The sequence below is a fragment of the Amblyomma mixtum genome, chromosome 1 (genome assembly GCF_055824585.1).
Source record: "Amblyomma mixtum isolate Tamu chromosome 1, ASM5582458v1, whole genome shotgun sequence".
Classification (NCBI taxonomy): domain Eukaryota; kingdom Metazoa; phylum Arthropoda; class Arachnida; order Ixodida; family Ixodidae; genus Amblyomma; species Amblyomma mixtum.
In genome coordinates, this window is record NC_143012.1 from 236,881,758 (window position 1) to 236,893,787 (window position 12,030).

Below are 12,030 nucleotides of genomic sequence, written 5' to 3' on the forward strand. Positions count from 1 at the left end.
AATACGCGAGGGAAACACGCGGAAGTAGCCGCGATGACGTCATCATTGGCGAAGTTTCGCCGCTTGCTGCAGTTGCTGTGACTACCTGTCGTTTACGTTCTATCGTTGTAAACACCGATTAGCGAAAAGTGCATTCCGTATTAGTGCGTATTGGGGTTTTTTAGCCTTTCTCTTTGTGTGTGTGTGTGGGGGGGGTCACGTAGAAAGGGGGCTCAATGTCGACTTCTTGGCCCCGGCTGTTGCGAACGAACTGAGCTGTCGCCGAGACTCGAAACGATTTGAGCACTTGCTGGCATGCGGCCCACATCACCCGCTTCTTTGCCGTGACTGTCTTCCTCCCCGCCCCGTGATGGATGTGTGGGCGCATTTTTTTTTTCAGCTATTAGCGGCTCGGGTGCACTTGCGCATTATGCGCGCATGTCTTTCGGTTGCTGTCGGAATGCCACTAGTCCTTTGACCTTTTGCTGAACTTGCGGACTCCATGGCGATGTTAAATCCGTTAAAGGTGCATTGCTTTGTCTCTACCCTTAATGCACACCCTATCCTGGGGGGGGGGGGGGGGGGGGGGGGGGGGGGGGGGACCCTTTCTCCGTTGCGCACTGCTTGGGACACGCGCGCGCACACACACTGTCGCTGCTACAGTGTGCGCGGTCAGCGACGCTTGGTTGTTCTCCCTTCTTCGGCTGTTCAGAGGGGTTCGGGTTTTGGAAAAGGTCTGGAAGGCCGAAAGAGAACCTTGTTTTGAAGGAGGTGACCACTTTTCGGTGGGTGGACACCTCAACCGCGTCGTGAGGGAAGGATGGAAGGCGGGAGTGAAAGAAATAGGGGAGAAAGAGGTGCCGTACTGGAGGGATACGCGATAATATAGTCCACCTGGGGATTTTTAGATGAACTTGTGGGATGTGTGGGCGAGTGGCGCACCGTCGGGTTTGCTCGAACGACCCAGCCCGGAACAGTTCAGAAAACTGATCTCCGCAGAAGCAGACGGTGGCGTGTCTCAGGTATGGTTAGAATCTTCTTCGACTGAAGACAGTTTCGTGGGAGTCCGGCTGGCGCAGGCTTCTTTTCCGAAGCTTTTTCAGCCCTGGTAGAACCGAGCACCCACCCGAGGAACCTTTTGAGCCATTCGGAGGCCTTCGCGCCACGGTGGCCACGGGGGATTCAAACCCGGTGCATCCCGACAAGGAGGCGGATTGTCTGCCATCAGGCCATCGGGACGGTGCTGCCATGGCAACCTTTTACGCTCGCGGGATCAAGATGTGCCAGGTGATTTGCTATGGCAGGCGCCCGAGTGAGCCGCACGGAATCTCTTACTTGGCGTGTGTACAGACGACGGTGCCGAAAAGTGCGTAAACGAGCGACGCCGCGGTAAATTTTCAGTTCCTTCCGCTCAGTGGGATGCACGCTATATGTTACGTAATCGGGGCATATCCGGCGGGATTGCGCCGACGTCGCAGGTCGGGTCAGCAGAGCACGCGGGGGCGATCGGAAATATTCCTCCATGCAGGTCGCAGGCAAACTGCAAGCGGGAGCAGCCGCAGCCGGAGGAGGTACTGGACGGGTTCAGATAGCGCGGAAGACTCGTGTGTTCGTTGTGTGGCGTGGCGTCGCTGGCATACTCCGAACACGGCCGAGGATCGAGCGGCCGTGCTCCGAACAAGGACCTCGGGCGACGAACGGCGGCGCGGCGCGCGCTGCTGCCTCTCGCCTGTTCTGTGCGGGAATACGCGCGGCGCGAGACGATCTTCTCGCCGCCGCCGCCAGATACGCGTCATGTCTCCTGCCTGGCAGCGCGGCTGCGTGGTGTCTTGTTGCACGCGTTGTCGTTTTGGCTGCATCTCCCCCCCCCCCCCCCCCCCCCCCCCCCTTTTTTTTTAACAGCTAAACGGCGGCGTCGTCTTCGTCGTATGCAGTAATCGAAAACTCCCTCGGTTCCCCTGCTGGCAAAAGCACCGAGCTCTTGGGTCGTACCAGTTGCGCAGCTCCCCACTAGAGGGCCTGTGTACTAAAAACAGGCGCTCTGGTTGAGCCCAGAACGGAGTGGTTAACAAACTCACGCCACCCGCGGCATTCGGAGGAACTGGTCAGAGCTAAACAAGAGCAGCTGCAGGGCTCCGCAAATAGTTGGCTGTCCAGCTCGTAGGCGGCGCCACTATCTGTTGACCTCCGGAAACGGGTCTCTGATTGGTCCTGGTCGGATTTTAAGTTTGAGCATCGTAACTGGTAGGGTTAAGGAACTGTGGGATAAAGAGTTACATCCAGAGCCATCAGCCACGAAAGGACCCGTGGAGCAGGGGTGTGTGGTAGGTAGTCAGCGGCCTGGTGTGGAACGAGCATTTTGGAAGGTTCTGTGTAACGTTCGCGCGGCCGTCTCTCAGTGCACAGGCGCTACCGAATTTAGTCTCCGTTTTAAATGATACGATGGTCGATTTTATTTCGCCAGGGCAACTAAGGGCGAAGAGCGTCACTCGCGAAAGTGCGATTAAATGCACATTAAAAAGGGCGGTGTATACAGGCAGGTTCTGAAAGCATTGACCATGATTCTTGCAGCCGTTGACGAAGGCGAAAAGAGGACGGGTTGTTTTAAAATCGCTTTACTACGAATCATAGTTACGGAATGTCGTGGCCGCTGGACCAGCGCGTGGCGGGTCTCTGCCATGCCGGTCGAGTCCGCCTCTCAAACGAGAGGTTATATAGGCGGCCACATTGTACTTATGCGAAGAAGAAAAGCGGCCGAGCACTGATGATGTACCGGCTCCATTACTATAGGCGGGTTGCAGAAAACCGAACCGGCGGCGGAAAGACGGCGCGCCATTCTGGCAACAGTGTGCCGCCGCCATGGTGAAGGAGCTGCAGAACAGCAGAAGTAAGTGCGACGCCGGCTGCACCAGGCTGCACTCTTGTTCTACCGCTGCTTTATCTGTTTGTAATGGCCGGCCCAGCGCAGAATGTTGTGTTTCCCGTAACGGGCTGGGACAACAACTTGAGCGTGCTACCGCCTCTAACAGAAAGTAATGTGTTGGACTTCTATTACGATCGGTCTGGCACTGAACGCTGCCTCGATCGAAGCTACAACTTCAGTGTCGAGTCCTACCTTGTGCCATCGTCCATCAAGACCAACAGCAGCCAGCGAAGGTAAGATTTCTCTCTGACACTCGCGAATTAGGTGAAGTAAGAGTTCTGGTTGTTGGAATGCAGTGCGGGTTTTAAAGCGCCGCTTCGATAATTACATGTGGGTGAAAGCAACTGATGCGCTTCGCTGATGTCTCTGTTGGGTTGTAAAAGACCGCGTGGTTGCAGATGCTGCTTGCATCGAGTTTCGTACCGTCATATGCAGCATAGCGTGGTACTTTGAAAAAATTTTTTCGCTGCTCCCCGTCGGGACTGCTGTTGAACGTGGCATGGTGCCAGCGTACCATCGCTTGACAGATGACGCTTCGCGGTGAGATCTCGTTTTCTGCAGTCATGTACAGGTGCCTCACACTTTTTTTCTTAATGGACGCGTCACGTAAATGAACGAATGCATGTTTTCATTGCCGAACTGTGCATTACTGCAATATGAACTGATCTGTGCATGGTTATGTTGGGGGCCTTCCTCCGAGTCTTGTCTCGCGCATCACCTTCGTGTGTAAGACTTGGCATGTGTGCCGAGTGGCGAAGTTATGAAAAGCTGCTTCTCTGCTGCTACGGCAAAAAATGGATTTCCTCTGCAAGTGTTGCATAAGTGCCTGAAAACTAGAGTGTGTTCAGTGTTGTGGTATGTGTATTCCTTTAAATGATCACTATTTATCACATGTGTGCTGGTGTGTATTGCCTTCTGCTGACATAAAAACCTTCATTTTCCAGCTCAGGACTCCTCTTCGTCAAGGGAGCCTGCTACCGCAGCAAAAAAAAAAATTCTTCACCGTATACGGTAATCGCAGCTGTCGACATGGAGGGAAAGCTGATGGACGGCAGTTGCGATTGCCCAGCTGGCAAACTAGCCTGCAATCACCTGATGGCCATGCTGCGGACCCTTACACTCTTTCAGGCAAAGTGATTTAAGGAAGTGCCTGGTGAGGTTTCTTGTACAGATGTGCCACAACAATGGAGGGTGCCTCGTGGTACAAGCATCAGGGGGACCTCCATACAGTTGGTAGATTGGAGGAGTGTCAGAGAAGGCGGCTCATGCATGCCAAAGTTTGCCAGGCCAAAGGAGCGCAGGCACTGCCCTCGAAGTGACGAGGAACAAGGACAAGCAAAAATAGCACTGGCAAAGAAGCTGCTGTCTGCAAATCCAAAAAATGCATTTGCAGAAGCATTGCTCATGACACCCGAGCAACCATGCAAAAAGACAAAATATGGCTCTGCGCCCGTGTCTGCACCGCTCAGTTACCAGCAGGCGATTCTGCCGCATGGTTTCAGCGTGCATCTGGCTGGAATATTTCCAACTGCTTCAATCTCCACAGAGCGTATACCACCTATAAAATTATTTGAGGACACCACAACATGGGTTCCACCAGCTCACTTGCAAGGAAGGAGAATTTTGCAGGTGGGTGACATTTTCTTGCATAAACAGTGCAATCAAGAACTTAAAATTGCTATTGAAACACAGAATTGACTGAAAGCAGTTGTCTGTAGGCTATTTTAAAGTTGTGAAACTTGAAGGTCCACAGATGTTACTTTTTATTGGGTTAAGCAAGGTTTGAATGATAGCATACACAGAAACTAAAGTGTTAGGAATTTTATGCACGTTCATTGCATTGTCGTATGCATTATCAAACAGAACATGACGGTATAAATTGACACTCTTGGTATGTTTACATTTGCGCATATTTCTTTACTTGTTTTCGAAGATGAATGCCTTTAGCTGAGTGAAACTTTTACTTCTACAGACATACAAAAAAGGTTTAATTTTATCCTCCCTGCATATCTGGTTAAAAATTCAGGAATGAGGGCTATGCTTTCTTTCTTTCGCAGGAAGTGTGCCTGACACCAGAGGCATCGTTGGCACTTGAGCGTGACACACGGCAGCAGGCCAACAGTACTCTCTGGAAAAAGGAGCGCAGCATCCGGTTGACGTCATCAAACTTCGGTGTGGCAGTAACCAGGCAGCAGTGGACTTTGAAAGGCCTACAAGCCATCACGAGCAGCAAGGACCTTTCAAGGGTTCCTGCTATTAAGTATGGCAATTGTTGAATACTTCTTCTTCAAGCCCTAGTGACATGGTGTATTTTTCGCACATTTGGTCAACCCCAGTTGCTTACTTCATGTTTTTTTACTATAAGAGGATGTGCAAAATTTATCCTAGGCAATTTTTGCTTGCAGAAATGCGAACCATTATTGAAAATTATGAATGTTAAAGTTTTGTGTGTGTGTGTGTGTGTGTGTGAGAGAGAGGGAGAGGGGCAAGTTATGAGACAAAAAGCAATAGCACAATTTTTGACGCGACTACAATGTTTGCAGAACCAAGTATACTACATGATGATGTACTGGCGAGGCTGATCAAGGTGCATGTTTGATGCAGAGGTGCTAATGCCACTGTAACACAAAAGGTGCCTAAGGTACCTTTCGCAGGAATGCAAATGGTAACATTTTCTATGCGTCAATGTACAGTCCCAGCCATATTTGGAGCACCTAACGCAAATTAGGAGGTACTTCTTACACAGCTTAGCATACGTCACTGGCCCTTTTGCGCATGAACAGAAGACACACTCATATCTCCTCTACAGAACACGTGAATGTTACTCTGCTCATACTGGCCATGTATGGTTGTTGGGATAAAAGGGGTCAACAGAATAGTGCATCGTTTGTTTTTGTTTTTTCAGAAGAAAGCATAATAGTGTAGCCACTATACCAAGTGCAACCTCAGAGGCAATTAACTTAGTCTATTTCACTTGTAGTTTTGCTGGACACGTCTAAGTTGTTAATATTGTCCGTAAGTATTGAGCACCTGTATAGCACAGAAGGGCAGGCTCTTGAGAGAAACTTTCATTCACCAGTGTGTCACTGCTTTTGTGGCCCCTTAGGCATCTAAACATCCTTGGTGATTATCATAATCAGAGATACTTCTAAAGTATCGAATTTACACATCCAGCAAATTCAGTAGAGCCATTGTAGAATTGGAGCAAGTACGAGTATCCAGTTTTGTAAACAACATTGTGAGAAATAACATTATGCTGCTGTGTATGTATGCATAGTTTTCTTGAGTGCAACATTGTAACTGGTATTTGTATTTTGTATGCAGGTATGGGATTTCCAATGAGCCGCTGGCTGCTCAGCGCTACCAGGAGGTGCTCCGAAATGTTGGACACGATGTCACCATCGCTGGCTGTGGCCTAATTGTGAACCCTGCATTTCCTTGGCTTGGTGCCTCTCCAGACAGACTAGCATTTGATCCTGTAGAATCATCCTACGGGGTAGTAGAGATCAAGTGTCCATACACATTAAGGCAAAAGAAGGGGAGCGAGCTTACTGCATTAGACTTTTGTAGTGAAGTGAGCGAAAATGGCCCAAAACTGAAGAGGGACCATTTTTATTATGCACAGCTCCTTGGACAGATGGGTGTTTCTGGGTTAAGTTGGGGGGATTTTGTTGTTTTCAGTAAAGAATTCATTCTAATTGAGAGAGTTAGAATGAGTGAGAGTGAATGGGAAGTCATGAAGGCAAAACTTAATGATTTTTATTTCAACACACTCGTGTCATATTTGGAGAATGAATAAATGTCCACTGCTGCAATGCAGGATGACTTCCTCAGACTTTTGCAATTGACCATTTGCGGAAAAGTTTCTGCGCATGCGCAGTGAAGGCGCAGCCAGCGCCCTCTATAGACGATTTGGTTTTGGTTGGAAAACATGAGCGGGCCGAGCATTCCCTCGCTGTAGTGCGGCGAATGATGTGAGCTCCTTTCCTCGCTTTTGCAGCGTGAATGAAAATGCCAGCTCATTGCTTCGCCTAAGGCTGCATGAATTACTTCATCAGAAAGGAAGCACAGAGTTCAGGTTCCCGCCAAGCTCGTTTCGAAACGGATGTTCCTGCTGTATTTCGCGCTTGCTGCCAAGTGCACGCAGCTCGGTCGTTCTAGAAGAGTTTTGCCATCAACGCGCGTGCGTATTCGGTGGAAACCGAATTATATATATATACTAGTATGAACACTCACCATAAATGCAACAATGTCAAGCCGTGCTATCTGAACAGCGGGAGCACGGCAGAGCGCAACCTCGCGTATGACCGTTCATTCTAACGCTCCTGCGGCCCGTGCAAAGCAACGCTCTGCCGTATCAGCACGAGCCACGATTGAGATGGTACAACGGGTCGGTTACTAATCAGTTAAGTGTGCCCAGCAGCAAAATGTGCTGTACGAAGTTATCAAAAAATCCTGCCCTATCAAGAAAGCTTACCAATGATGAGAAAAGGAAGGCCTGTACTAACGACAGACCATGCCGTTGTCACATAAACACCGGTATTCACCGTCTACGCGCACGCGCCGCTCTCACGAAATTTAGTTCATCGTTAGTTGTTTGAAGGTTCATCATCAAGTTTCTGATGTAACCTTCCTCCTTGAAGGACCAGCCACGATGAGCCTGGCGAACAGCTGAGGTAGTGGAGTGGAAGTTTTGCCACACATTTCAGGCTACCACGCGAAAAATCTTCGCTCCACCCCATTTCTAAAAACGCACATGGGAAGTTCTCCTCCTCTATCATCCTCTCTCGTTAGAAAACACCCATTTCAGGCAAAGAAACAACACTAAAACAACAAAACAAGCGCACAGGAACTGCTGAACGCTGCCTTGCACATGTCTGCTCGGGAACAACTTTCCAACCAAAAGTTGCGGTGGAGCTTCGCTCGTTGCATGACAGGTGGCGCTCGCTTTTCCGCAAGTGGTCAATTCTAAGTGTCATCACTTTCCGCTATAAGAGCTCCCTGAAAGTTTGTCAGTATTGCACAAATTGTCCACATTTGGTTCGCTAATGGAACCAGCGAAATAGGAAGGGAACGATCAAAGATGTGAAACCCTTTGATGCGCTGAATCCTCCTTTCAACATGAATTCGAAGCGCTGCAATTGCTTGAGTTTTTTGAACTTCCTCTGCAGTGAACTGCCGAGATCTAAGGAAAGGTGGGATGTTCACTGCCACACCTTTCCCTTGCATAAGGTCTTCTATCAGGAAGCCCTTGTCAGCCATAATTGAGTCTCCTTCATCAAACTGGAGGTCCAGGAATCCACTTTTGATGACGCACTCCCTGTCGGATGTACCACCCGTGAACAGTTCGGACACAAATGTTAACACTCCACTTGGTGCCACACCAACAAGTCCTTTCACCGTGTGGGTTGACTTGTAATGCGAGTAGAGCTCGGACTGTGTGACAAATGAGGTGGGGACATCGCATCTGATCTCAGTGGCATCGAGTATGACTCTTGTCGATGAATACCTCTCAAGGAAGGCGTCCGGCATTGTTGCATTAACGGCATTTCTGGACTGCCACAGCGGCAGCCGTGCCAGCTGCAAGTACATGTAGTCTGTCCATGCAGAAAATATTCTGGACACTGTGCTCTTCGACACAGAAAATAGGTGTCCAAGATGCCGGTGAAACAAACCCAGCCGGAGTTTCATGAGCACAAGAAATAGTTCATTTGATGAGCTGATCTTACGTCGCTGGCCTCTGCGTGTGAGGTTCCCGCAGTTGCCCTGGTGACGCTTTACATTTGCTCCATCCTCTCCTGGGTCCAGATACTCATATAGGGCTACAAATGAGGTATAGTCTGGAAGCCCAGTGTAGAACTGAATGTCCTCATCACTTTCTTGGAATTTTTCGATTCCAAATGGAGTTAAATCTTCCTCCCATTTCTGCAGTGTGCGCTGGGCGGCAACAAGTTGATCTCGAAGCAAATTGAGCTCTTTTTTCTGTGCTTCAAGTTTCTCGTTGGCATGCTGCAGCTCTTCTTGTGATTTCTGAATGTCCTCCTTGCTTGAATCAAGTTTTTCTTGTAATTGTACTTCACACTGTTTGCTTTCAGCAAGCTGCTCTTGCAGCTTCACTTCATTTTTTTTGCTAGCAGCTAGCTGTGCTTGCAGAACAGAAACAGTGTGATAACAATTGCATTTATGGAAGTTTTGTGGGGGTTCTTGAAGTGATGGCACATTTTCAGAAAAAATTTCCTGCAGTGGAGACCTTTGTGGAGAAATGCTCATTACAGGTTCGGTATCCGGAGGAAAGTTACCCCATAAAGAGTCTGTGTCTGCAGGGGACTCTAGCCGTGGAGATCCACTGTGCGGAAGACATTCTTGTACTGTCGTTCCAACTGCTGCTTCAGCCTGCCTGCCTTCATTCTTTTTTGAGCGCTTGTGCCCCTTTTTGCTGGTAGGAGCACTCCTCTCATGAGGTGGCTTTCTTGAGGGCTTTAAAGTCCGAAAAGGAAAAATTGAGGGTACAGCTTCCTGACGTAAAACCCGAAGGCCACTTGCAACGTTTGACCAGTAGTCTGAGTTTGCGAAATGCAGAGAACAGACTTTTGTTGCCGCTGAAATTTTGAAATATGGTCCCTCGTCCCTCTTTATGGCTGCAATCCACTTTTTCTTCATGGTGTGGTCTCTCGGAAATCGGTGATACGACACCTGGACAAAAAAGATAGAGTAAGAGTATGTTAATTTCTAATAAAGCATATACAGTGTTCTTCACTGACTAGATGAAACTTGAAATCCACTGTGGAAGAATAAATCTGCACACGAGCGCCTTGGTATTACAGCCATTCAGCAGCACATGACCTGACTGCTAATTGTAACTGTAGAATAGTCCATCTTGTCAGTCACTCCTGCAATGTTGCAAGCTCAATGTCTTTAGGGGCATGTAAAGGCGCAACAGCTCGAATTATATATTCTAAACGCTGTATGCATTGGTGAGTGACAATAAAAATTTTACTTGCAGTTGTGAATTACTTTTGAGAAACAGTTTGCCACACGCAACCATCACAGCCGACGACATGGTTGTATATGCATCTGCAGTGCCCAGCAGATGAAACAAACATTAATATGGAGCAGTGCGTTGGTAAACAGTGTAGACTGTTGCAATGCTAAGCGTGCACCGTAAATGCTTCTCTTGGTTAAACTGCTCATTAATTTGTGCTGGAATTTGACACAGAGGTGGCATACGACAGGCTTGCTTTTTCAATGCCAAGTTTGGATGATGTACTTATTTGGTTTGGTTTTGGTTACTGAGGTTAAATATCCCAAAGCAACTCGAACTATGGGGGACGCCGAGGTGAAAGGCTCCGGAAATTTCGACCACCTGGGGTTCTTTAACGTGCACTGACATAACACAGAACACGAGCCTCTAGAATTCCGCCTCCATCGAAATTCAGCCGCCGCGGCCGGGATCGAACCCGCATCTTTCGGGCCTGCAGCCGATAACCACTGAGGCACCGCGGCGGGGTCCTTACTTGATCAGAATTATAAATCCGCGTCGTCTTCAGCACTAGCAACCCCCATAACAAGGAGCTTTCGCATAGTGCGCGTTTAGCGTTGCAACAGTCAGCATACAAACAAACCGCGCAACACAGCACGAATACGCGATCCGCGCGTGCTGTGTGTGTCTACCCTCTCCGTTCCATGATGAGGCGCCGACAAGCCGGCTGGAGAGTCAATGGTCGCACGAACTGGCCGGGGTTACCCCGTGCTGCGAGTCTATCGGGTCAAGTTCGTTTCTCTGCATGTTAGCTTTAACACGCCAACTAGGGAATCGCTATGTGGCAATATAGTTCATCGCAGTCGGCTAAACGAATTCAGTGCCCCGATAAACGTTCTTGCCATGTACAGTGCGCACAGCACTGTTTGACGTCCGCACTTCTGACACATATGAATGGCACCATCCACACAAACAAGCGCTACTGCCTCTAACATCGCCCGCTACGAATGCAGTAATGCGTGCGTACCTTTTGTCCGGATTGGTCTGTGTATCCGCACTGTTTGCACAGTGGGACGCAGCAGTGCGTTGGCATGATGTCGTCCGTCGAAAAACTGCACTAAGGGTTCTGCTGATGCTGTTAAACGTCGCCGTTGCCGGTGGGCGGACACAGCGCAAGAACGCACCTCGGCATGTGTCGCCAGTGAATTTTTTCCTTCACCATGGCGGCACTCACAGTGTTGCCAGAGTCGAAACTGTGCACGGCCCAGCGTTGCTTGAGTTTCTGCAACCTGCCTATAAGGGGAAAGGCTACGAGAGCGTGCGTGTGTGGCCCGCGTGAGTATGCCTTCCTCGAGTGCGGCTAATGGATAGAGGAAGCACCAAGGGAGGGGGACGACCGCCCGTGGTGCCGTATGTCGTTTCCGAAACTGCAGCGGCCTTTTCATGCGGTCGAGACAATTGTGGCAACCGCCGTGAAGGGTGCACGTGTGCTCCTTTTCCTGGTGTCCGTCTCTGGATGTAGCTGCGGTTCGAAGGCAGCACCTGGCGAAGACACATGCGAACAAACGGCCCAGAAACAAAAGGCAGAGAATGCACTACCACAGCCCTTCGTCATAGCGAGCTGCCTGGCTCCAAAAGCCGATCGACTCCCACGCAAACTCCTATTACGGCAGTGATGAAGTCTAATATGTACCGGAACAGAACACTGTGAACACTTGCTCTTTGTGGAGGATGACAGCGCGCATAGGCGCCGGTCTAGCGGCGGCGCTGTTGTCGCATGTTCCATCCGAACCGTCACGGTGACTCAGTGGCTGTTGGCGATCGACTTGTGATCCCAAGGTCGCGGTGTAGAATCGCTGGCACACGCGGTCGCAGCGGTCGCCCGTGTGCTGTGCGATGTCAGCGCGCTCTAAAGAACCCCCAGGTGGTATGAATTAATCAGGAGCCCTCCACTACGGTGTCCGTCATAGCGCATATATCCCACGTCAGATACAACTCCACGGTGAAGCTCCGCCCACATTCAGGACCGCCAGCCAGAATTCTTCCGCAGCAAGAAAGTATAGATATTCGGAAAACTAAATTACAAGGTGAACAATTTTGATGTCTCTGGATTGCTTGCGTAGTCAAACGCTTACGAAAAAAGATGATT

At 49.6% G+C, this 12,030-nt stretch overlaps 3 protein-coding genes across 7 annotated transcripts in view; 2 read left to right on the forward strand and 1 right to left on the reverse strand.

Moving 5' to 3' along the window:
• Sbf (SET domain binding factor) overlaps positions 1 to 12,030 on the forward strand; it is a 154,792-nt gene that overhangs the window by 28,518 nt on the left and 114,244 nt on the right. The window lies entirely within an intron of this gene.
• Positions 1,884 to 9,904, forward strand: LOC149371289 (uncharacterized). 3 transcript variants are annotated; one of them, XM_089565121.1, is made up of 4 exons: positions 1,884 to 3,135; positions 3,847 to 4,531; positions 4,960 to 5,162; positions 6,227 to 9,904. In XM_089565121.1, exons 1-2 carry the CDS (start codon positions 2,930 to 2,932, stop codon positions 4,037 to 4,039), a joined length of 399 nt encoding a protein of 132 aa, XP_089421247.1. In that variant the 5' UTR covers positions 1,884 to 2,929; the 3' UTR covers positions 4,040 to 4,531; positions 4,960 to 5,162; positions 6,227 to 9,904. The 3 variants fall into 3 exon arrangements, with proteins under 3 accessions (XP_089421247.1, XP_089421245.1, XP_089421239.1); XM_089565119.1 differs by having other exon boundaries at positions 1,911 to 3,442; XM_089565113.1 differs by having other exon boundaries at positions 1,911 to 3,135.
• Positions 6,644 to 11,173, reverse strand: LOC149371290 (uncharacterized). The gene is made up of 2 exons (XM_089565107.1): positions 10,909 to 11,173; positions 6,644 to 9,595 (listed from the first exon to the last, which is right to left on the reverse strand). The coding sequence occupies exons 1-2, from the start codon at positions 10,972 to 10,974 to the stop codon at positions 7,871 to 7,873; spliced, it is 1,791 nt and encodes a 596-aa protein (XP_089421233.1). The 5' UTR covers positions 10,975 to 11,173; the 3' UTR covers positions 6,644 to 7,870.